Source organism: Epinephelus lanceolatus, chromosome 19, assembly GCF_041903045.1.
Source record: "Epinephelus lanceolatus isolate andai-2023 chromosome 19, ASM4190304v1, whole genome shotgun sequence".
NCBI classification, from domain to species: Eukaryota; Metazoa; Chordata; class Actinopteri; order Perciformes; family Serranidae; genus Epinephelus; species Epinephelus lanceolatus.
Genome location: NC_135752.1, coordinates 39,308,003 through 39,331,921, shown reverse-complemented (window position 1 = coordinate 39,331,921; position 23,919 = coordinate 39,308,003). Strand labels below are relative to the sequence as shown.

The following is a 23,919-nucleotide window of genomic DNA, read 5'->3' as shown; positions in this document are numbered from 1 at the left end:
TAAAATCCAGAATTGAATTTAAAATCCTACTGTTAACTTATAAAGCTCTAAATGGTCAGGCTCCGTCATATCTTAGAGAGCTCATAGTGCCATATTATCCCACCAGAACACTGCGCTCTGAGAACGCAGGGTTACTCGTGGTCCCTAAAGTCTCCAAAAGCAGATCAGGAGCCAGAGCCTTCAGCTATCAGGCTCCTCTCCTGTGGAATCATCTTCCTGTTACGGTCCGGGAGGCAGACACCGTCTCCACATTTAAGACTAGACTTAAGACTTTCCTCTTTGATAAAGCTTATAGTTAGGGCTGGCTCAGGCTTGCCCTGTACCAGCCCCTAGTTAGGCTGACTTAGGCCTAGTCTGCCGGAGGACCCCCTATAATACACCGGGCTCCCTCTCTCTCTCTCTCCCTCTCTCTCCCTCTCTCTCTCTCTCTCTCTCTCTCTCTCTCTCTCTCTCTCTCTCTCTCTCTCTCTCTCTCTCTCTCTCTCTCTCTCACTCTCATCCTATTACTGCATCTTGCTAACTCGGCCATTCTGGATGTCACTAACTCGGCTTCTTCTCCGGAGCCTTTGTGCTCCACTGTCTCTCAGATTAACTCATATCACAGCGGTGCCTGGACAGTGTGACGTGTGTGGTTGTGCTGCTGCCGTGGTCCTGCCAGATGCCTCCTGCTGCTGCTGCCATCATTAGTCATTAGTCATACTTCTACTGTTATTATACACATATGACTATTGTCACACAAGTATACTGTCTGATACTAATACATACTTTCAACATATTGTACCACAGTAGCCAGAACTATAACTATAATATTATTACTTTCATTAATGTTGTTGTAAGCTACTGTCATTACCTGCATCTCTCTCTCTCTCTCTCTCTCTCTCTGTCTCATTGTGTCATATGGATTACTGTTAATTTATTATGCTGATCTGTTCTGTACGACATCTATTGCACGTCTGTCCGTCCTGGAAGAGGGATCCCTCCTCAGTTGCTCTTCCTGAGGTTTCTACCGTTTTTTTTTTCCCCGTTAAAGGGGTTTTTTTGGGGAGTTTTTCCTTATCCGCTGTGAGGGTCTTAAGGACAGAGGGATGTCGTATGCTGTAAAGCCCTGTGAGGCAAATTGTGATTTGTGATATTGGGCTTTATAAATAAAATTGAATTGAATTGAAATTGAATTGAACTGGTTCAAATCGTACCTGTCCGACAGAGTTCAAAATGTGGTTGCCGACGGTTACAAATCCAGTCCTCATATAGTCACTATAGGCGTTCCCCAAGGCTCAATTTTAGGTTCACTGCTTTTCACTCTGTACATAAACCATATCTATTCTCCAACCCCACACTGTACTGCTCACTTTTATGCTGATGATACCATCCTGCTATAGATTCCACTGCAACCCAAGCATCCTCCCCTAACATCTGACAGACATCTCTGTCAAACTTAAAACAGGTTATTAGCTAGTTTCACAAAACCATGATCAGCAGACACCCCTTATTCCATCTGCACCTTAAATGGTGACGGCATTGAAACAGTTCAGCACTATTAATATCTCAACATCTGGTTAGACAGCAAGTTATCATACAAAACTCATTAGAGCATCTTACTCAAAAAATACAAATACAAATTGTCTTTCTATACCACATTAGGGCCTTCTTTTCCTTTGAAAACGGAAAAACTATTATACAATCCACTATACTGTCCACAATAGAATAAAGGGATATCCTGTTCACTCATGCAGCTGCCACAACCCTAATACCCCTTGACGCTGTCTATCATAGTGTCCTGCACTTCATTACAGCCGATAGTTATCGTACTCACCACTGTGACCTGTATAAAAAGCTTGGCTGGACATCACTGGGTGCTAGAAGACATCTACACGCCTGCATCATCTATAAGGCCTTGCTATTCAAACTACCAGGATACCTGTGTGCCAAAATCATTGACATGGAACCATATCACAGGAGAGACTGGTTTTAAAAGTCCTTCACACCAACACTGAGCTGGGCGAGACTGGTTTCTAGTACTATGAGCCTCATTACTGGTCTGTATTAATGGAAATTTTTAATATATTCTATCTTTAGACTACAAGTCAGACAAAGCCAGAGATTTGGAAATGTCACCATGGACTCTGAGAAATTATGACGAACATTCTTTGTCTCTTTTTTGACATTTAACAGATCAAACCATTAACTGATTCATGGGAAAAACAAGATTAAAGATTAAAATAAAATGACAACAATCATAAACTGTATCTTACCAGTATTGAGCTCAAAGTCATCAAGCAGTTTGTCCAGATCACAAACAGCTGCCTTGAAGAAGCTGTCCATGCTGGGCTAAAACAAAGGGCCCTTAACCCCCTCCGATTCCTAAAGGACAAGAAAAACATGCTTTAATACCAGAAAAAGACTACATTTTTTCATAGTTTTTTTTTCAGTCTTTGTCTTTGGGAAGTAGTACAGTAATAAAATGTCTCCTTATGAACAAGAATCTAGGTCAGTTATTTTCACGTTATCCCGGTGTGACATTCTTGTTTACATGTATCAATGCATACTGTTTGTGTTTATAGCAGCTGTAATATAGATTTAATACGACATTAAATCTGTATTATTGTGTAAGATAAGATAAACCTTTATTGATCCCCAGAGGGGCAATTTGGCTCATGCATCAGAACAAGGACAGCAATACAGAAAAATAGAGAAAGTAAAAGACATAACATGTGTTTAGAATCAAAACAGGCATAAAATAAATAATGGAAGCTATACACAAACTTACACTGACTGCTTATGCTGTATCTAGTGTCAAATAAATATAGAGGCTTTATTGCTATATCCCCCTGCGTTTGTCAAGACAATGACTCGACTCTGTAGCTCCTGTCAGTATTAAATCTCTGCAAGATACATTTGAATATGCACAAAGTTTACACTCTTTAGAGCCAGTGTACCTTAGATCTAATCTGTAATTCTAAATCAGACATTTAATTCAAAATAAGACAACATTACAGACATGGAAAACACACCATATGTGGTTATGAGTGCAGCATACAGCCTGTATCAAAAGCACCACAACCATTATCCTCACACAGACCAGTTATGTTGCATCATGTGATCAACAACGTGATTATTACTGCAATCAGAATTTGATTTATCGCCACCTTGTTTTTCACACACAAGGTGTTTTGTTGCATAGACGAGAAAATAATAATAAACACAGAATAGAAAAACAAGTTCACACCACGCTAACTAAGCTCATCACGATCAGGCAAAGCTCTTTGTATTTGGAAGGAGACCAGAGTTGTGGTGTTTGTGGTGACCTTCCTACACTGGGGCGTTGGAGGTGATGCGTAAGAGTACGTACGAGGGCAGGAAGCAGGGAGAGACCACGGGACCATGAAGACCATGGAGTAATAGCTCAGAGTACAGTGACAGCAAGTTTTTGGAGTGAATGCTCCGAATAAAAAAAGAACTCTGTGATCAGAGGGAGGATTTAAGTTGATAAAAAAAGACCTGAAGAGAGAACACTCCTGGGGGTGGGGGAGATGCATCGAGTTCACCTGCAGGCAGTGTCCAAAATTAACTTTCTCAGTCACCAGGCAAGAGGACTGGGAAATGATAAAATCCACCAGCCAAGCAGATTTTTTACTCATAATAATAAACTGCCTTTTGTGTCACATGTTTATTTGTTTCTTGGGCTGGGTGATATGGCCCTAAAACAATATCAAGATATTTGAAAGTATTTTTTGCGATAACAATATTCTTGAGGATATGACAAGTCGGTGAAAAAAATATTGACATGTTCCTCTGCCTGTTGCTGCTCCCTCTCTCCGTGTTCAAATAAATAGAGGAGAGAGAGGGAGCAGCAACAGGCAGAGGAACATGTCTGAATCCAGCTAAAGGTAAACACAGACGTTCATTTCTCCTTTCCGTTATGTTGTCAGATAATTATGCTAACAATCCGAGCCTATCTGTCTGAAAAAAATGCACTTTTAGTGGATGTATTTTGACGTTGTTTGACGCTGTCTGAGTGTGCTAAGAGAAGTAAAACATTCAGGACGCCACAGTTTATTCCACACTACTGAAGCTGCTCCTCTTTTTGGAACCACCAAGGAGTCGGGAATCATTTCTCTGTCAGCCATGATGGTGTTGCCCTGGGTAACTGTATGACATCACTCACTATGTCAACAAGTCAAAATATCGCCAGTGTCACGATATGAATTTTCATATCATATTAAAAAGGATACTGGTAGTATCATGAACAAGATGACATGGCACACCCCTAAAGGTTTTGCACTCCATCTTTAAGAATAAAAAAACACCAACTAACAAACTGACTTGTTCCTGGGTGACAAATGGTTTATACTTAAGTGTATTACTTTTCAACTAGCTCATTTCATTAGTATAATTTACAATACGATTCGATGGACTCCCAATAACAAAAGTTGAGGCTTGAGCAACACCTGAGGGTGATGTCATGACATTCCCTCTCCGTGTTGCACAGGATCACACGGTCTACTTTTAGATCAGCCTCAGCACCACTGAGGATTTAACTCCTGCCAGAGGCAAAATATTAATTGCTGTGTTTCTATCACCTGATGAAATGAAAACAATAGTCTCAAATGTCCTAATCTCAACTTCTGTGCAACAACACAAGGAATATTTACAGAATACCTGCACGAGTGCTTCACAGTGAGAGAAATGTGTAGTGATAGTCTGCTTTTGGTCAGCTTGAATCACACAATCAATAGTCTACACAGGGGTCCCCTGTTCATCTGTGATGCCCCACAGTAAGACACACAGGTAAAGGGGAACGGCCAAATTCTCTTATCTGCTAGTTCAGCTCTTCAGTTCATGAATCAAATAAAATTTAACGCCTTTAAAGAATCTTAATACTAATCTGACACATTTCTCTTTTTAAACTTCATTGAAATAGAACATCAGAAAAGGGTTGAATATGACTGGGAATGAAAATGGGTCAAATATTAGGAAAGCAAATCTCCAGCATGGATAAAAATAACATCAAATAGTTTCTAAAAATCAGCTGCTTGATAAAAAGAGTCACCTTCTTCTCCCAAAATAACAAGCAGTCGCCTTTAAAAGAACCTTTAAATCCATGTTTGATGTCGTAGATGTGAAGAAGAAATTATATGTGATAGTTTATTTGACTTCTAGATGAAGCTGCTACTAAAAATGAAGCCATAAATGGCATTAACTTTGAAGTGTCCGCCATTTTGATGAGAAGACTCTCTTTTCCTGCAATTATTTTAATTAAAACTCCAACAAATGCTTCTGATGATTTCGTCCAGACAACTCCGGATTAATGTCTGAGCACAGAAATACTGTAGACTTCAACACAGAACTAAACTGTCGTCCCCACACAGTGTTAATAAAGACGCAGCTGGCTGTAGTGACTTCTCAACACAAAGGACACAACAGACTGCTTAAAGTGAGACACTTCTTACGTGTTAGTTAAGTGAAGCAAACAACTTTTTCCTACCTCCTCCTTCAGTAACGCTCTTTGTACTGCTGTGTCACACTGGGAACCATGTAAATGCTAAATATAGATGGGAACGAGGAAGTCAGTCTTACAAAGTACACATCTTAGGGTTAATCATCACAGTGAAATGTGCACTTCCATGAATCTGGATTTACCAGTTATCAGCAGTCATTAGCTGCGTATCTGACCAACTATGAAGTCATGACTGATTAGAAGTACTTCTTCAACTTTCAGAAAACATGTTGCACTGCTCTCACCTGGGGTCAGGTGACAGGTAGGAGCGACGGGAAGCTGTGAGGCTTAAATATAACACAAGTTATGGACAGTAGTAGAAGAAATACTCCTATCTTTTACTTCAGTAAAAATAGCAATACCACTCTGCAAAAATACTCTGTTACAAGTAAGTCAAGTCCAAAAGTATCATCAGCATATTGTGCTATGAGGTGGCGTAGCCCCTTTGAGAGTCAGTACATTTCCATGCACAGTTACGTGCTGCTACAGTTACAGCTTGACTACTGTCCTTGTCCCAGTATACAAGCACGGGAGGGGAATCCATTTATTGAGCCAAGTATGTGCGACTCCTCTACGATAGGTGGAGATATGCCCCCTTTCAGCTTGTAAGTATTGGTCCTTTTTCCTGTTGACCTATTACGTCACAGACCAAACAATGGACAAACAAGTAAGCTACGGTTAGCTAGCTGCTAACTGCTATAATGGTGGACAACTTTACAGCTCTGTACATTTGGTCTGTCCAAAAAGTCACGGCTCTGGATGTAGATTTCTCCATGTTGTTACCGGCTTCTTCTTCTCTTACACATTTAATGCTATTGGACTTCCAGGTCAAAGCCCGGGGCGGAAACTATGGAGCATGCTCAGAGCACCTCGGCCACTTTGGGTCTGATTGACTGTATACATGCAGGAGGAGTTCGACTCCCAATCGGTACAATTTCCGTCGGACATGTTAACAGATATTTTAAAAGTCCAGTTTTAGTCAGACTAACACAATAAATCAATTTTATCAAATGTCTTGTAAATGTACTGATCATTTTTTTCAATGGAGCCTGGCTTTGAAGAGAGCAATATTACGACTTCTTTTACCGTTGGAAATCACGATCTGACGTTAACGTAAAACAGTCAAAATATTCTAAATACAGCATAAATTTAATCTGATATACACTTTTTTTAGGTGGGACTCTTTTTCCATTCATCCATCCATTTTCATCTGCTTATCCTGATCCAGGTTGTGGAGGCAGCAAGTCAAGCAAAGCACCCCAGACGTCCCTCTCCCCAGTGACACTTCCCAGCTCCTCCTGGGGGACCCCGAGGTGTTCCCAGGCCAGATGAGATATATAATCCCTCCAGTGTGTTCTGGGTCTGCCCCGGGGCCTCCTACCAGTGGGACGTGCCCAGAACACCTCTAACAGGAGGCGCCCAGGAGGATCCTGATCAGATGTTGAACCACCTCAACTGACCCCTTTCGACGCGAAGGAGCAGCGGCTCTACTCCGAGCTCGGTGGCTAAAATATGTTTTGTTGGTGTCCTCTTCACAGCAGCAGATTGGTTTAATAAAGTATTCTGAATCTGAATCTGAATCTGAACTGGGGGCGTGTCGGCTGACAGGCTGCATGCAATATACTGTCTAAGAGGCCGTATGCATCCTTGTGCCTTTTCTGTGCCAGCTTTCAAGAGCGCGGTATCAGGTTACGTCGTTCTCGAGTTCAAGTACACCTGCCATGTGTCTACATTAAAAACAATGAATTTGAGGGCACAGGAAATGCAGCATGTGTACGGCCCCTAAGAAACCCCACTTAAAAAAATCTGAACTATCCCTTTAAGTAATAACTAAAGGCACTTTTTTTTGCACATTTCCATTTTAAGCTACTTTAAACATCCACTACATCTCAGAGGCAAAAAATATTGTTTTAACTGTACTTAATTTGTCTGACAGCTTTTAGTTACTTTCCATTATCTTTAATACCCTTCCTGTCCTAAGTGCATTTTGCAGATATCACAGTCTCACAAACTTTTACTTAAGTGACGATTTGTAATGCAGAACTTGTGAGGTATTAGTACTTAAATACTTCCTTCACCACTAGTAATCTGGTGGAGATACTCTCCAGCTCAAATCCTGGATCAGGTCACAAACACCGTTATAACACCGACAGCAACCGGTGTCAAGCTACACCTATATTATATCTATATTATTAATACAATTAAAGCCATTTCTCTTGTCATTTAAAGAGCGTTTGTCTTGACGCTAACTCCACAACTTTACATGAACACACATGCCTCAACAAAGGCAGCTAGTTTGTAATATTTTCAACACCAACCACCTTTAGCTACAGGATTAGCAAACATGCTAGCTAACCCAAACATTGAGCTAAATATACAAATGACACCGCTGACGTTAGCAGGTATCATTAGCCACTAACATGTCACAACAACAAACAGACTTAACACTTAGCTTGAGGGTTAATTACAGGGCTGTCTGTGGCTGACTGTCTGTGACTCTTTAACACCAGCCATTAATAAACAGCCTGTTGTTTGTCACCTGGAATTACCGTGATTTAAACAGGTGTAGCTAAAGTTAGCCTGTTAGTTGTTATTGGAACGCGTTAGCTGGCTAATGTGGCTAACTAGCTTGCTGTGGGTTAACCTGGTTTTCTTTTTGAATTCCTTACCAGCTCTGTTTTATTCCATAACTCCGACGTCGTCCTCAGCGACTGTGCTCATGTCCCGCTTTAAAACAGGAGCAAATGTCTCCCGGGTCGTCGTCTCATTGTCTGAGAAGGCAGGTAAAGTTGAGAGGGAAGCTAGCTGTTGGATTAGTTTTATTGGAGATGTGTAAATTCTCCACTCAGGCGGCCATCTTGAAACAGACTGTCGAGAGGTCACAGCAGGATCCGCTCAGCCTGTCTGCCATAGTCCTGCTGTTATTCAGGATTATACCTCAGGTAAATGGGGGTAATTTACTACTTTATAATTACTTTATTACACTTATTGTATTATGTTAAATAATACACAGGGATACTATACTGTTTGTTAAACTATTCTATTCCATCCTATGTTACATTGCTGTATTATATTACATTAGGGACTGTTCCTTACTTATCAGGAAGGGGATGGTGAAAATGGGGGAGGCACTTAAATTGATTTTTAAGCACTGTGGAGGGAGTTATATTTTTGATTTGGCTTAGAGAAAGGACATTTAACATTAAATGGTTGTGTTTTATTTTAAATGCCCTCAGATATCCATCTGCATATCTGGGCCTGGGTTGTGGGGGCAACGGGCTGAGTAAAGTACTACAGATGTTCATCCTGGGGGATCCCGAGGCATTAACTGAAGACTTAAAAATAAAAAGCATGCACATCCAAAAGCGAAAAATACTGTGTGCTGGACAGAAAAACAAATATAAAAATAAAAGCAGGTCAGCACACCAGAAACTGTTCCTTTTGGAAGTTTTAGGCTATGTTTACATGAAAATGATCCACTGAAAACAGAATCATTTCTCATTTTCGTTTTGAAAAAAAGTTCTGCGTTTAGACAACAACATTTTAATAATGCAAAAATGACCAGAAACGCTGCAGTATACATGCCAGGCCAGTAGTTGGCAGTGTGACACTCATGCTTCCTTCTACAGAGCCGATGTATAAACAAACAAAATGGCAACCGCGCCAACGTTTGTCTGGATGGACGACGAAGTGGAGTTGCTACAGTAAATCTACACTATGATGGGGAAGCGTTGATAAATTAAACAGGGTGAGCAGCACAAGCAGAGCTCGGGAGTCCACCATTGTTGTTGTGATGGTTGACTTTCTCGCGCATGCCTAGTGACTGGAAGTGTAATGCTCATGTGAGAAAGTCTCCGTTTTCAGAGGAACTGCATATTGCAAGTTTACATGACAATGGAGACGGTGCCGTTTCCAAAAAATTGCACTCTGGAACACGTTTTCAAAACATTGCGTTTCCAGGCACCGAAAACGCCGCTGTCGTGTAAACGATCGGCCAAAACGCAACTTTACCGTTTTCGGTTGAAATCATTGTCGCATAAACGGGACCTTAATCGTATCACCACGTGAAGTTTCGGGCACATGAAGGGCTGCTTGGTTCCTAAAATGTCACGTGTGATGATATTTATTTTTTGATCCTGAGGCGTTTATAAACATTGCGTATGCACAAAATGAGGCCTGAAAGAGGTGTACGCCACTTCCCACACAAAAGTGGTGATCTACAAAAACAGCCTTGATGGGAGAAACTTTGATCCATGCTTACGAACATTTTGGAGTCAGGAAGTTGACGAATTGTTGAATATTTCTTGGTGCATGCCTTTTTGGCTTTTGTCTGTGCATACATTTTTAGTATGGATCCTAGGCATTATTTTATTAATGAGACCCCAGATGAGATATGTAATCCCTCCAGTGTGTTCTGGGTCTGCCCCGGGGCCTCCTACCAGTGGGACGTGCCCAGAACACCTCTAACAGGAGGCGCCCAGGAGGATCCTGATCAGATGTTGAACCACCTCAACATGAAGGAGCAGCGGCTCTACTCCGAGCTCCCTCCAGATGTCTGACTCCTCCCCCTATCTCTAAGGCTGAGCCCAGACACCCTACAGAGGAAACTCATTGCAGCTGCTTGTATCCACGATCTCATTCTTTCAGTCACTACCCAGAACTCATGACCATAGGTGAGGGTTGGGACGTAGATGGACTGAATAACTGTCTAATATATATCTTTATTGTTTCTGTATTACTATTTTTACTTATGTAAATAGTCTGAGTACTTCTTCCACCAGTGGTGTAAGGTAGTTATGATGGGCCCCAGTGACGCAATCATGTGCGTACCATCTCGTCACGTGATCAGAGCCTGGACACTGGATCACATGAACATACATATTACCCAGCAATCATCATTGCATATCTGTATATAACAAAAAAATACCAAAGAAATTAAGAAATCATTAATTTAACAATTTTGATAGTTGATTTAAAGTCATAGAATAAATATATAATTGTATTGACAGTTTTACAAAAGAAGAAAAAATAAACATGACAGAGATGGGTTTGCCTTTTTCAAGGGCACTGTTTTTAATTTAATTAGAGTTCCACTTTGAACACAGGCAGTTTTTAAGTTGGCAATCACTCATAAGGGCCCATTCTCCACCCAACACATTGTTGGAGGAGCCACTCTCTCTATTCTGTTAAGATATGTTTCAGCTCATATTGCATCTTAAAATTTTAAAATAAAATAGAAAAAAATAGGTAAAATAATGATAATAAAAATAATCTAAACACAAATAGTGAGAGTTTACATAGGGATAAAATACAACAATTAAAAATAAATGAAATAAAGTAATATAGACTTTAATTGCAAAGGATATTTTTTACTTAAATGAATAATCTGAGTACTTTTTCCACCATTAGCCACATTGGTTTGATTTTATTCTGAGCAAATAAATAAACTCTTTCCCCCTCCTGCAGGTGTTGTTAACACCTCAGGACTTCAGGTGAGAGTCACAACCAAAATCAAAAGAGGAACATTACACAGGTCAAAACAAAATCTAAACATAAAATAGTGGAAATGTACATAGGGATAAAATATAACACTTAAAAATAAGACTAAATAAAGGATAAAGTAATATATATGTATACATTAGACAGTAATTGCAAATGTTTTTTTTTCTTTTTTGTTTTTGTATTTCTACTTTTACTCAAGTAAATAATCTGAGTACTTCTTCCACCATTAGTCACATTGGTTTGATTGTAATCTGAGCAAATAAACAAAATCTTTCCCCTCCTGTCTGTCCTGGCCGGCAGGTGGCGCTAACACCTCAGGACGTCAGGTGAGAGCCACTCACAACCAAAATCAAAAGAAGATTATTACACTTGTCAAAAATAAATAAATAGAATAAAAAAATCTAAACATAAAATAGAGGAAGTTTACTAAGGCAGGCATGTCCAAAGTCTGGCCCAGGGGCCAATTGTGGCCCGCAGATCAATTTTAATCGGCCCTCGGCTTGATTTTCCAAATATACCATATGTGGCCCTTTACACAATAATGGTTAATAGAGCAAGATCACTTGGCATTTTTACCCTTTGCCTCACAATGATAGGACTATCATACAGTTTGTAGACAGGCATCACGTAGCAACAGTTCATTAAAAGATAAAAATGGTTGCATTTATTTTTTCCTTTTTAAACCCATTTGATGCGAGAATCAGTTGGCCCCTAGGCATTCTCACGTTGTTTTATCTGGCCCCCATTCAAAAAAGTTTGGCCACCCCCTGTACTAAGGGATAAAACAGAAAAAAATAAATAAAGTCATATAGACAGAGAGCCACTCACAACTGAAACCCAAAGAAGACCATTACACATGTAATGAAAACATAGGCTATATAAATATGAAATGGTGGAAGTTTACTTTCTTTTCAGGAAAAAATAGAACAAAAAGTTATATATAGTACACAGTAATTGCAAAGCATTTTTTTCTTTTTTTTTGTTTTTGTATTTCTACTTTTACTTAAATAAATGATCTGAGCACTTCTTCCACCATTTGTCACATTGGTTTGATTTTATTCTGAGCAAATAAACAAGTGTGCCCCAGGGCTCTGACCAAGGGGGAGTAAGTAGATGATGAATAGCAGGGGCCCCAGGACAGAGCCCTGGGGCACACTTGTTTATTTGCTCAGAATAAAATCAAACCAATGTGACAAATGGTTTTCCGTAAAAAACACATTAATTTCCATTGCTACGTGGATGACACCCAGCTCTACATCTCCTCCACACCTGATTCCACCTTCCCTCCTTCATTTCTTACTGACTGCCTTCATGAAATAAAGTCCTGGTTCACATGCAATTTCCTCAACTTAAACAGTGATAAAACAAAATGTTACTAATCGGCATTAAATCCACTCTAGCCAAAGCCCACAGTTTCACAGTATCGATGGACAATTCTTCCATCCTCCCCTCCCCTCAGATCCTCTTCTTCTATTCACCCCACTGTCCCCTCTGTTCGCCTCACTACCATGGGGGGCAGAGCATTCAGCCGCTCTGCTCCCCCTAACCTCCGAAATATTGATTCACTACCACACTTTAAATCCAGGCTGAAAACTCACCTGTTCAGGCTTTCCTACTCTCTTTGAGTGGGTAAGCCTGAACAGATGTTTTGTTAATGTTTGTTTTGTTTGCTTTTTAAACTGATATTTGTTTGTTTGTTGTAAAATGTTGAATTATCTTGTACTTTGTATTTTATTGTATTTTACTCTGTATTTTTCTCTGTAAGGCGACTTTGAGTGTTATGAAAGGTGCCCAGAAATAAAATGTACTATTATTATTATTAAACCCTTTCCCCTGCTGTCTGTCCAGGCCGGCAGGTGGCACTAACACCCAGGACTTCAGGTGAGAGCCACTCACAACTGAAACCCAAAAAAAGACCATTACACATGTAACGAAAACATAGGCTTTATAAATATAAATTGGTGGAAGTTTACTTTCTTTTCGGGAAAAAAAGAACAAAAAGATCATTATAAGTCATTATAGATCTATAGTACACAATAATTGCAAAGCATTTTTTTCCTTTTTTTGTTTTTGTATTTCCATTTTACTTATATCAATCAATCAATTTTATTTATAAAGCCCAATATCACAAATCACAATTTGCCTCACAGGGCTTTACAGCATACGACATCCTTTTGTCCTTATGACCCTCACAGCTGATCAGGAAAAACTCCCCCAAAAAAACTTTAATGGGGAAAAAAACGGTAGAAACCTCAAGAAGAGCAACTGAGGAGGGATCCCTCTTCCAGGACGGACAGACGTGCAATAGATGTCGTACAGAACAGATCAGCATGATAAATTAACAGTAATCCGCATGACACAATGAGACAGAGAGAGAGAGAGATGCAGGTAATGACAGTAGCTTACAACAACATTATTGAAAGTAATAATATTATAGTTATAGTTCTGACTACTGTGGTACAATATGTTGAAAGTATGTATTAATATCTGGCAGTATACATGTGTGACAATAGTCATATGTGTATAATAACAGTAGAAGTATGACTAATGACTAATGATGGCAGCAGCAGCAGGAGGCATCTGGCAGGACCAGATATAAATTATCTGAGTACTTCTTCCACCATTTGTCACATTGGTTTGATTTTATTCTGAGCAAATAAATAAAATAAAATAAACTCTTTCCCCTCCTGTCCGTCCAGGCCGGCAGGTGGCGCTAACACCCAGGACTTCAGGTGAGAGCCACTCACAACCAAAATCATTAGGCATGTAAAAAAATAAATAAATAAATAAAATAAAATAAAATCTGAACATAAAAGAGTGGAAGTCCACACAGGAATGAAATGTAACAAATAAAATAAAATACTTTTAATAATTAAAAAAAAAGTCTTCCTCCTCCTGCCTGAGTCAGACCTTTGCCCTCCAGGCCGGCAGGTGGCGCCAACACCTCCGGACCTCAGGTGAGAGCCAGTGACAACTCAACCCAAAGAAGTGGAGCAGGAACGGAAAGAAACAGGAAGAAGGAGAAGAAGACACCATCGGTCCCACAATGTCTATGACCAAGAGACTATTCAAGGTAAAATAAATCTATAATTATTGAATTCACGCCGCTTCGCGAGGGCTCGATAACGTGTTTCTTCTTCGCGGGTGTAGCTACAGCCGCGTCGACCGGGGGAAATTGTCGAATAGCCGAGTCTTCATCGGTCGGACAAAATGAAAGGAGAATGACGTCCGACAGACGAGAGGTAACTAGTTAGTTAGTTAGTTTGAGACGCCGGCGGAGCGTGACTCAGCACTTAGAGGAGAAACTTGGCGGATGAAACGTGACGTGGAACAATGTGTTTGGTTTTTATCTGTTAAAAGATGGAGGCTCGGCAGGCAGCCTTCACGGAGAGAAGTGAGGCGGCTGCTTTTACGCGCTGTCACCGTCTCAACAGAAAACATGGAGACTTTGGGGTTGGGACGTGACGTCAGAGCCCGGCTGGGCGGTATGTCATGGAGAAAATAATAATGTTGTGAGGTGAGAGCAGACAGACAGACAGACAGACAGACAGTAATGTCCTCATACGTGTTTAATTAAACCTCTTTCAAAATCCAGTGGTGCGGTGTAACCAGATACATTCACTATAGGACTGTACTTAAATTCGAGATACTTATACTTTACTATCTAATGTAACCCAATACTTGTACTCTATTACATCTCAGAGGTAAATATTTTCCTTTTAACTCCTCTACAGTTGTCTGACAGCTTTAGTTCCTTCCTGTCCAGTGATGTCTCTACAGATATTTGTGATATGCTGCGACATGTAGAGAAACTTCTCCCACTGATTAAACTCTCTGAAAGCCACAGGTTTTGCAAGTAACATAATAATAATAATAACACATTTTATTTATAAGCACCTTTCAAGACACTCAAGAACACTTAACAACAGTGCACAATATAAGTTAATGATAAGCAGTAACTAGAGATGCACTGATATGCTGATATGTGTATCCAATTTCCGCACCTAATTTCAGTGATCACCTTGTGTAGTGGAATTAACATCGTATTACACATGCATACTCTTACCGTGACGGCCCACCAGCAGATAGACACATGAAATATAATGGTTTTTAATGTCTGTAACATTCATTCATTCATTGTGCAAATTTAAAAAAAAAAAAAAAAAAGCATGTTGGCTGATTGTGATGGTTCATTTTAAAGCCAGTATTGGCCGATATTATTGTGCATCCCCAGCTTAAAAGTCCTTTAATTTAATTGTATAAATATCAGGCCTTAAAAGTCATTAAATAGTCTTAGTTTTTTATTTATCCATCCAAGTTCTTCAGCCTGAAAGTCCAAATTCCTGGTGTTAAAAATCTTTAAACCTAATACTTTAACTTTATACTTTCACCTACCTTACTCTTATAACCATATTCACACATAAAACCATCCTCTGCAGCAGGGTTGCAACAGTATGAGGTTGTCACGGTACGATAACCGGCTCAGAAAATATTGCAGCTTCACGGTATCATGGTGTTACAACATTTATATCATTATCAATCACAATGACCCTTATTAAAGGAATGAAAACAGAAGGGTAATTGTTGGTTGAACAAACGTTTTATTACTATAACTGAAATTTAAAACGTTTGAAAACAACTAAAATAAAGTGATTCATCATCCAGTTACATTTATTTTTTTATATCGTAGATCAGCAAATGTACACTGTATGATGATAGTCAATTTAAATATCACACTAAACTTTAAAACCCTCCTACGTCTTAAGCTAAATAAACTCTCTAAAAACCAGAGTGTCTTAAATTTAATTTTGTAAATATTAGCCCTTAGAAGTCATTAGGTACTCTTAGTTTGAATCTGTGAGGTTGTAATTGCCACAAACATTTTAGCTTATTTTATTTCATTTGTCCATCCTAATCCTTTTTGTCCAGATGTCTGGTGTTTAAAGTCTTTAATTCTACCACAAAACCTATACTTTATTTTTCACTTAATACCTGCACTTAACTGTTGGCAAAATGCCTTATTCTAATAACCACATTCTTACATAAAACTTACCTCTGCAAAGGACTACATATATTACTTATCTTTATACTTATCTGCAGTGCTTGAATAAGGAAAGATTGTCTTGAAAAGGACTTAAAAAAAGCATTAAATGTAAGTGTCTGATACCTGCAGACACGCTGAAAAACCCTCCAGGATCAGGTGGAAAATGTCTCATCACAAAGCTGAAAACAGGCTGATTTTTTTGGACTTGTATTCAGAGATACAAACATCAGATGATCTTAAAGAATATGATGCATTGCTGTAGATTAAACTACCCAACAGCATGTAAAGGAGTTAAAATGAGCACATACACATGAATGAAGCAGGAATGTTAATCCAAAAACATCAGACAGAGTAGGACAGCACTGACAGGGAACATTTAATCTGATTTCACTTAGTATGGTTTCAGAGTATTAAAGTAGTCGAGTATTTTCCCTTCAGTAAAACATCTTAACTCTTCTTCCACCACTGATAAAACTCATTAACTCTCTGTACAGCTGCTCAGCCTGCAGCCTCTTACTTACACTTTCACTGTGACCCAGCAGCACTTTTGGTTTTGATTCTGGTTTGTGACTGATGCAACGCAGCCTCCGTGTCAGGAAATCCCCCGCGTGATAACCAGAGCGAAGTGTCTTGTTACTACTTCCCTGAATTCCCCTGTCAGTCCAGTTTTATAGGTCAGGTAAATACAGGAAGTAGAACACTGATTTACTGCCTGCTTCTGTTTTAACATTTTACTAGCGGTGGAGCGAGTATTCAGATCATTTACTCAAGAAATGTGTTTTATTGAATTTTAGTTATCTGGTGCATTGATATGTAATACTTTAATGTAACAGCTGGTGAAGGGGGGCTCATTCCCAAGAGATCAATAAAATCAAAACCTTTTACAATCAGTTGTAAGATAAGATAAGATACACCTTTATTGATCCCACAATTGAGAAATTCCAGTGTTAGAGCAGTCACGGGGAAAGAGTCAAATTAAAGATTTCAGTATTTAAAAACTTAAAAAACTAGGCATGCAGAAAAAAGTACAAAAGATACAAGAAACAGCAATAAATAATAACACTAATAATAATGAGCAGTGGATAAAAAAGTGAGCAATATATGTTAGGTTCTATTATTTTATTTGTTTAATCAAAACTAATGTGTTAATATTTGTGTTATATTGTTCAAAATGACAAAAACTGGAGCAGGGATTACGATCTCATCACACTGACAGATTAAACTCATGTCATACTGCTGCTAGAGTGGAAATAATTCACTGTTTAATCCGTTAGTTGACAGACAAATAATTAATTGACAACCATTTTGATTAAATTGGGCAATTTATCAGGATTATATAGATACTGTGATATGAGACTGTCTTAAATTTTGAATATCAGAATATTGTAAGTGATGTCATTTCCAAACTTATCAGACTGTTCTCCACTAAGTCATTATATCTGCTAGGGCTGCAACGATTAGTCCATTAAAAGAAAATTAATCTCCAACTATTTTCATAATAGATTCATTTTTTTCGCTCAATTTCAGGTTACAATTTTAAATATTTGTTGCTGTTCTTTGTCTTTTATGAAAGCAAATGAAGAATCTTCAGGTTTTGGACTGCTGGTTGGACAAAATTAAGTTGAAGACGTCACCTAAGGCTCTGGAAAATTGCAAAGAGCTTTTTTTCACAATTTGTTTGACATTTTATAGACTAAACAATTAATCGTGAAAATAATCAGCAGAGTAATCGATGACAATAGTTGTAAGTTGCAGCCCTAATATCCACATTACAGATGATTATTAATCAAAAATCAAACTGTATAAATATTGTAATATAGCGATATCAAGGTATTAAGTAAAATATATTATGATATTTGATTTTTTTTTTTTTTTAATCAGTTAGTTCAGTTAATAAGTGTGATTGTTTTCTCTTTTTCTAATATGATGGTAAACCTGAAAATATTTGAAGATGTCATCATGGGCTCTGGGAAATTGTGATGGGACCACATTATTAAGAAATTAGCCTGTAGATAATATGATAATGATAATTAATATTAGTTGCTGCCCTATAATCAATCAATTCAATCAATCAGTTTTATTTATAAAGCCCAATATCATCTTTACAGCATACCACATCCTCCTGTCCTTATGACCCTCGCAGTGGGCAAACAGAGCAGTAATAAACAGAATAACACTGAAGCACACAGTATTCTGTCACAGAATTAATAAACAAGACAACACTGTGCTACGTTACCAAGCATTAACTGAGACAGGTAAAACTGGTTTTGCACTAACGAGAATGCATTTTGCACTGGAATTTTAAAGGAGTGCATGTCACTCATTGTGTAGAAAGTTGTATAGTTTTGTAGCGACCTGTCAGGGTGTTTCCATGGGCTCTTTATGCTACAATTGTAGGTTTTTTGTAGTGACCCATTGTTGTATTTCCATCGGCTCTTTATGCTCCAGTCTTGGGTGTTTTGTAGCGACCTGTCAGGGTGTGTCCATCACCTTTTAAAGGCCCTGACACACCAAGCCGACGGTCGGTTGTCGACCAAAGTCGGGCCGTTGGTGAGCGTCTGTCGGCCTAGTTTTTGCAGTGTGTCCCGCACTGTCAGCCCTTTGGCGTCTGCGTCTTTTCAGCCGATTGAGCATGTTGAATCAGCGGCGGAGCTTGTCGGTGAGAGAAATCACTGTGATTGGCTGTTCAGGTTTTATCTCCTCGCCCCTGTAGCGAGTGAATCTGCCTGTAGTGAAACCGGGGCTAACCGGTGTTTCCTCCTCAGGCTCCACTTCACTCAGCTGCCCCACAGACCCGCTGCTTCTTCACACTTTAACCTGAATAACAAACCGGAGCTAGCTGGGAGCGGCTAGCGGAGCGTTAGCCACAGCATGACGGTTGTTATTCAGGTTAAAGTGGGAAGAAGCAGCGGGTTTATCGGGCAGCTGAGTGAAGTGGAGCCTGAGGAGGAAACACCGGGACCGTCTGGATGTAATAGTCCGTGGAGGTGCTGCGGTGCTCGGCTGCACAAATAGGAAACCCCTCAGCTGACAGGATGTACCACTCTCTCACTCCGCTCTCTCTCACGCAGGCGCAGAACGTACGTGCTACTTGGCCGTCGGATGTAGTCCGTGTAGTGCATTCAGATGCAACTGACACAGGGCGACGTAGATGACACAATAGATGGCTTTCGTCGCCGCTAGTTCTTTGATGTTGGTTTTGTGTCCGCACCTTTAGGCTCCAGTCATGGGTATTTTGTAGCGACCTGTCAGGGTGTTTCCATTGGATTTTTATGCTCCAATAGTGGCTGTTGTGTAGCGACTTGTCGCTGTTTTTTATCAGCTTTTTGGACTCTAATCGTGGCTGTTGTGTAGCGACCTGTCATCGTGTTTCCAGGTGATTTTTAGGCTTCAGTCAGTGTTACACAGTGACCCACTGACCCATTGCAAACCGATGTCAACAACATCCACTGTCGCACAATTCACATAGCCTCGTGTCAGTTAAAGGCAATCGCAGAACTAAGAACTAAGTCTTGATAAATTCTTCTTCACATTTTTCTGTCACCTCATGACGTTTACCATCAAGGCTATATGTAATGTCTTTTTTTTTTTCACTATTTAACAGCAGCCAAGAACCATGACCTCAGTGCTAAAACATATCATTTAACAGCTCAATGAAAGTGTCAGAAATGCATTTATATACAGGGAGTGTAAATGTAGACTTAACAGCAGAACAGTGGAGTACCTAATAAAGTGGCCACTGAGTGTATACATGTATATCCCCCATGGGTCACTGGGGTTTTAGTCGTGTCAATATTTTATCTCATCTTAAATCAGTTGTTTTTTATTTTTCAGGAGCTTGAAGAAATCCGAAAAAATGCGGCGAAGTACTTTCGCAATATTCAAGTGGATGAATCGAATGTTTTGAGCTGGCAAGGGCTCCTCGTTCCTGTAAGTACTGAGCTGCTGCTAAAACACGTGTTGTCCCGTCATTAAAGTTTTTATTAACTTGTTCTTTGCGTCTCTCCGATCTGCAAACTCTTGTTTTCTCCAAGGATTGTGCTCCATATGACAAAGGAGCATTTCGGATTGAAATCATCTTCCCCGCGGAGTACCCCTTCAAGCCACCTAAGGTCACCTTCAAGACAAAAATCTACCACCCCAACGTTGACGAGAAGGGTCAGGTGTGCCTGCCGGTCATCAGCGTGGAGCACTGGAAGCCAGCGACAAAAACTGAAACTGGTGAGGCGCTTTGTTTGGAGGCCCAGGCGCTCATTCAGCCTTTCTTGAATTCTAATTCTGAAGATTTTCATCAGTCAAACCCCATTTTTTGAATTTTATTTCAGGCTTTGCAGGCTGGCATTTCAATGTCTTTGTATTTTTAGTTTCTAGTTTAGTAACTCTAAAAGTCCAGACACAGCAAACCAACACCAAATACTAGTGGTGACTAACACCGACTGCGCCTCGTGTCGCCTGTGTCTCAGCTTAAAAGTTGCATGAACACACCACAGAGACTACAGCCGACAGCCAACCAGCACAAATATTCTGCGTCTGCGTGAGAGGAAGTAACCGTTCACACCAGCAGACCGCAGTCGTTTGTATTGATCTATAAAAAGGGAAACCGGAGACCACAAGAGGGATTCAAGACGCTAATTAGCCCATTAGCACATCAACAATGTGAAAGAAGAAAATATGTACCGGGCACTGGTGAATAATAACGCAAACAATCAGACAGTTTTCTTTCTTGCTGGTTTAGCATCCTGAATCGGCCATTAAAAAGCCAACATGGGCCGACTGTCAGCTTGATTGTCGGGGCCCTAAAAAAGCACGGCAGGTCTGTCAAGCTCCGGACGTCTCCACATATCGAAGTGTTGTACATGGAGCTGCGGTAAACCGAGTGTTCGGAGTGTCGTCTTTTTAAAACAAAAACTACAAGAGCAGAGAGTGTTTGGGAAGAATTAAACAATGGGTTTATCTGTCAAAACGCAAACGTTAGCTTGTCCAGTATGGAGCTAGCACAGTGACAGTAAAAATAATGGCATTGAAAAAAGAAAACACTGGTATTGAAATTATTTTATTTTGTTTGGATTTTTTTTTGCACGCTGTTTCTCAGTGGCAGAAAGAGAGAAAAGGTGATATGAAGGAAAAAATTGAAGAGTATTTTGTTTTTTAATGATTTTTAAACTTTTTAATGCCAAATTTCTTTTTCAATGCCAAAGCTCCCTGTCACTGTTCTAGCTCTGAACTCCAGCTCAAGGCTCAGACGTAGATGTCTTCGGAAAGCTGCGGTCACACAGACGCACACGCAGTTTTATTCATAGTACAACTGACAGTCAACATCAGTCACCAGCCGTGTTTCAGACGAGAGTGTAGAGCAAGAGATTGGAGCATGTGCAGCCGGTGCACTTGCTCTGCCTAGAGTTCACGCGGTCACAGAAAATGAGAATGTGGAAACTGTGAATTGGCCTTAACCGAGCATCACTTCCAAAGCAAAGGAGCTGTTCATACTAAGTTATTATCGAAGTAAAGAACTTAGAGAAATGATTCACTGCTGTAAAGATGCTCTCTTTTACAAAACTGGGCTGTCCGTGCTGTAGGAAGACACAAACACTTTTGAAATTGGAGCGACATGACAAAAGAAAACAGAGAAAGAGGACTGTGGCATTTGACTTTGCACAGGGGAGATGTATGTAGGTAATATGACTTCTCCCCTTTTTAACCTCCTTGACGAAAATGTGTTTGTACAATCTGGAGTTGGAGCAGCAGCCGTAGAGCCGGCGGAAATCGGAAGCAGATTTGAGCCTAAACATGAGCAGGGAGGTCTGGGCTGCAGTAAGATGGAGGGAAGTTTACCACAGTTCATTTACACATAGTACCCACGCTGTTACGATACAGAGCTGGTTGAAAATTGGCAAAGCGTGGCTTTAATGAGCCTAACTTTTTTTTTTTAATGGTGACACAATACAAGGAAAAGTTTCCTCGCTGCTGTTTGTGATACCTGAAGTTTTCTTCTTCAACTTCTACATGTATCATGAAAACTTAAATGCTTGAGTCGCACATATTCTTCTTCCTCCCTCTCTCCCGCAGTGATTAGCAACCTCGTTAGTCTGGTGAACACCCCTCAACCGGAGCACCCGCTGCGGGCCGACCTGGCCGAGGAGTACAGCAAAGACCGCGCCAAATTCATGAAGAACGCCGAGGAGTTTACAAAGAAACACAGTGAAAAGCGGCCCGTCGACTGACGGCGTTGACACCGGCCTCCTTTCTGTTTCCCGTTCCAAGTGCCCGCCCTGACTCTCTGTTCTTACCCCCCAAAACTACACAGAGACGCCCTGTTCTGCATATCTGCTTGTTTTTAGCACTCCCCAACCACTCCTTAATGATGATAGGGGCTTGTGTTTCTGTTTCACTTTGCCAAAATCAAAAAAGAAAAGCAGGACTTTTTGGTGAATAGGCAGGCTCCGGCCTCTAGGTGTCGCCTTTTGGTTCTTTTATGTTCTTTCTACTGATTTCTTTTTAGAAAAAACAAAACAGAAAATAGTCTGAGGTGGTGTCCTAGAAAGTTACAAAGTCAGAAACAATATAAAGTGCTGTTCTGCTTACTTAAATGTTGAATGTTTTTTTCAGATTAATCATTAGCTCCTGCCGACCTGTTTAGATATTTTTTTTAAAGCTTTTTTGTTTTCCAAGCGTTAACAAAATGCACAGATAATCTAAAGCTGTTGTTTATATCTGTCGTCTTTATTTCTCTTTTCTTTTCCCTTATGATACACTGTATTTTGTGAGATCACCTGGAAATTAAAGTTTGTTACTGAAATGCAGAATTCCACTTGTAAACTCGGAGATTTGTGAAAATGCAACTACATTGTACATGTTTTTGTATTTTGGGATGTTGTGAGGAAAAAGTCTCATAATTAAAAGCTCTTCCACCTCTGCTGGCCTCCCAGGAACGTGCATAGTGTCAGTGAGCATCGTTGTTTTTCAGAAACAGTCCCACGGTTTATTTTTTTATTTTAACACGTTCTGCCAAAGTGGCTTTAAACCCACAAGCTGCTCAGCTGCTCTCTGTTTGACTCTGTCACCCCCTCCTGCTTGTCTCTCTCATCACAACACTGACAACATTTTCACAATGAGAACAAGCTCTACAAAGCACTGATTGATTCAAGCATTAAAATATAGTTTCCAACCTGCAGTGTGGCTGTGATCAGCTTCTCTCCATCTTAAACACGCTGTAATTAGGATCTTAACATTCTCTGATAGCTGACGGAGCACACCAGCCGACTGAGGGTGATATCTGCAGGTGGAGGGCAGAGGGTCACTATTGAATAAAGATCTGCGATGGATGCTTAAATCTGTACTGTTGTGTTTATTAAAAGATTTTTCTTCACTTCCTGTTTGTGTTTGTAGCCACCTGGAATATTAAAGTGACACTGGGCCCCCTCATGCTAATGTCAGATTAATAATTAAAGGTCCAGTGCATGATTCAGAGGGATATACTGACAGAAATGGAATATAAGTATATTTTCCTCAGTATATAATCACCTGAAAATAAGAATCGTTAGCAGGCCCTCGTCTACAGAGATCACCATGTTGCACCGCCATGTTTCTACTGTAGAGATTTTCCCGGTACGATAACTGTCACTGTAAATATTGTGGTTTCATGGTATAACAGATTTTATATTATCGGTCAGAATGAGCCTTAAAGGAATAAAAACTGAAGGGCTATTGTTGGTTGGACAAACTTTTCATTACTTTAACTGAAAGCATTTTGTCAGTGGAAGTTTGTGTGAAAAATAGGGTCTGGCAATATGGCCGTAGAATAATATCACAATATTCCAGGGTATTTTTGTGATTACAATATTCTTGACAAAATGTTAGTTTCATAGTTTGCCTTCGA

The 23,919-nt window shown here is 39.9% G+C and overlaps 2 protein-coding genes across 2 annotated transcripts in view; one reads left to right on the top strand and one right to left on the bottom strand.

Annotated features, from left to right (window-relative positions):
- The window catches only part of zfyve16 (zinc finger, FYVE domain containing 16), a 36,099-nt gene extending 27,735 nt beyond the window's left edge, over nucleotides 1–8,364 (bottom strand). The window contains exons 1-2 of the mRNA XM_033646579.2: nucleotides 8,167–8,364; nucleotides 2,253–2,361 (exon numbers count right to left, since the gene is read on the bottom strand). Coding sequence (XP_033502470.2) covers nucleotides 2,253–2,322 — 70 coding nt within the window. The 5' untranslated portion in view covers nucleotides 2,323–2,361; nucleotides 8,167–8,364. The remainder of the gene's footprint in view (nucleotides 1–2,252; nucleotides 2,362–8,166) is intronic.
- Nucleotides 8,365–12,852: 4,488 nt separating this feature from the next.
- Nucleotides 12,853–23,373, top strand: LOC117270097 (ubiquitin-conjugating enzyme E2 L3). The gene is made up of 6 exons (XM_033647551.2): nucleotides 12,853–12,880; nucleotides 13,699–13,731; nucleotides 13,923–14,072; nucleotides 19,878–19,973; nucleotides 20,078–20,264; nucleotides 22,110–23,373. Exons 3-6 carry the CDS (start codon nucleotides 14,046–14,048, stop codon nucleotides 22,262–22,264), a joined length of 465 nt encoding a protein of 154 aa, XP_033503442.1. The 5' UTR covers nucleotides 12,853–12,880; nucleotides 13,699–13,731; nucleotides 13,923–14,045; the 3' UTR covers nucleotides 22,265–23,373.
- The last annotated feature ends 546 nt before the right edge of the window (nucleotides 23,374–23,919 follow it).

Bases quoted from the DNA above. Each gene is read 5' to 3' on its own strand.
- LOC117270097 (XM_033647551.2), top strand. From the start codon at position 14,046: ATGTCTATGACCAAGAGACTATTCAAG. The intron at 14,073-19,877 runs GTAAAATAAATC...TTTATTTTTCAG, and splicing joins TGACCAAGAGACTATTCAAG to GAGCTTGAAGAAATCCGAAA. The intron at 20,265-22,109 runs GTGAGGCGCTTT...TCTCTCCCGCAG, and splicing joins AGCGACAAAAACTGAAACTG to TGATTAGCAACCTCGTTAGT.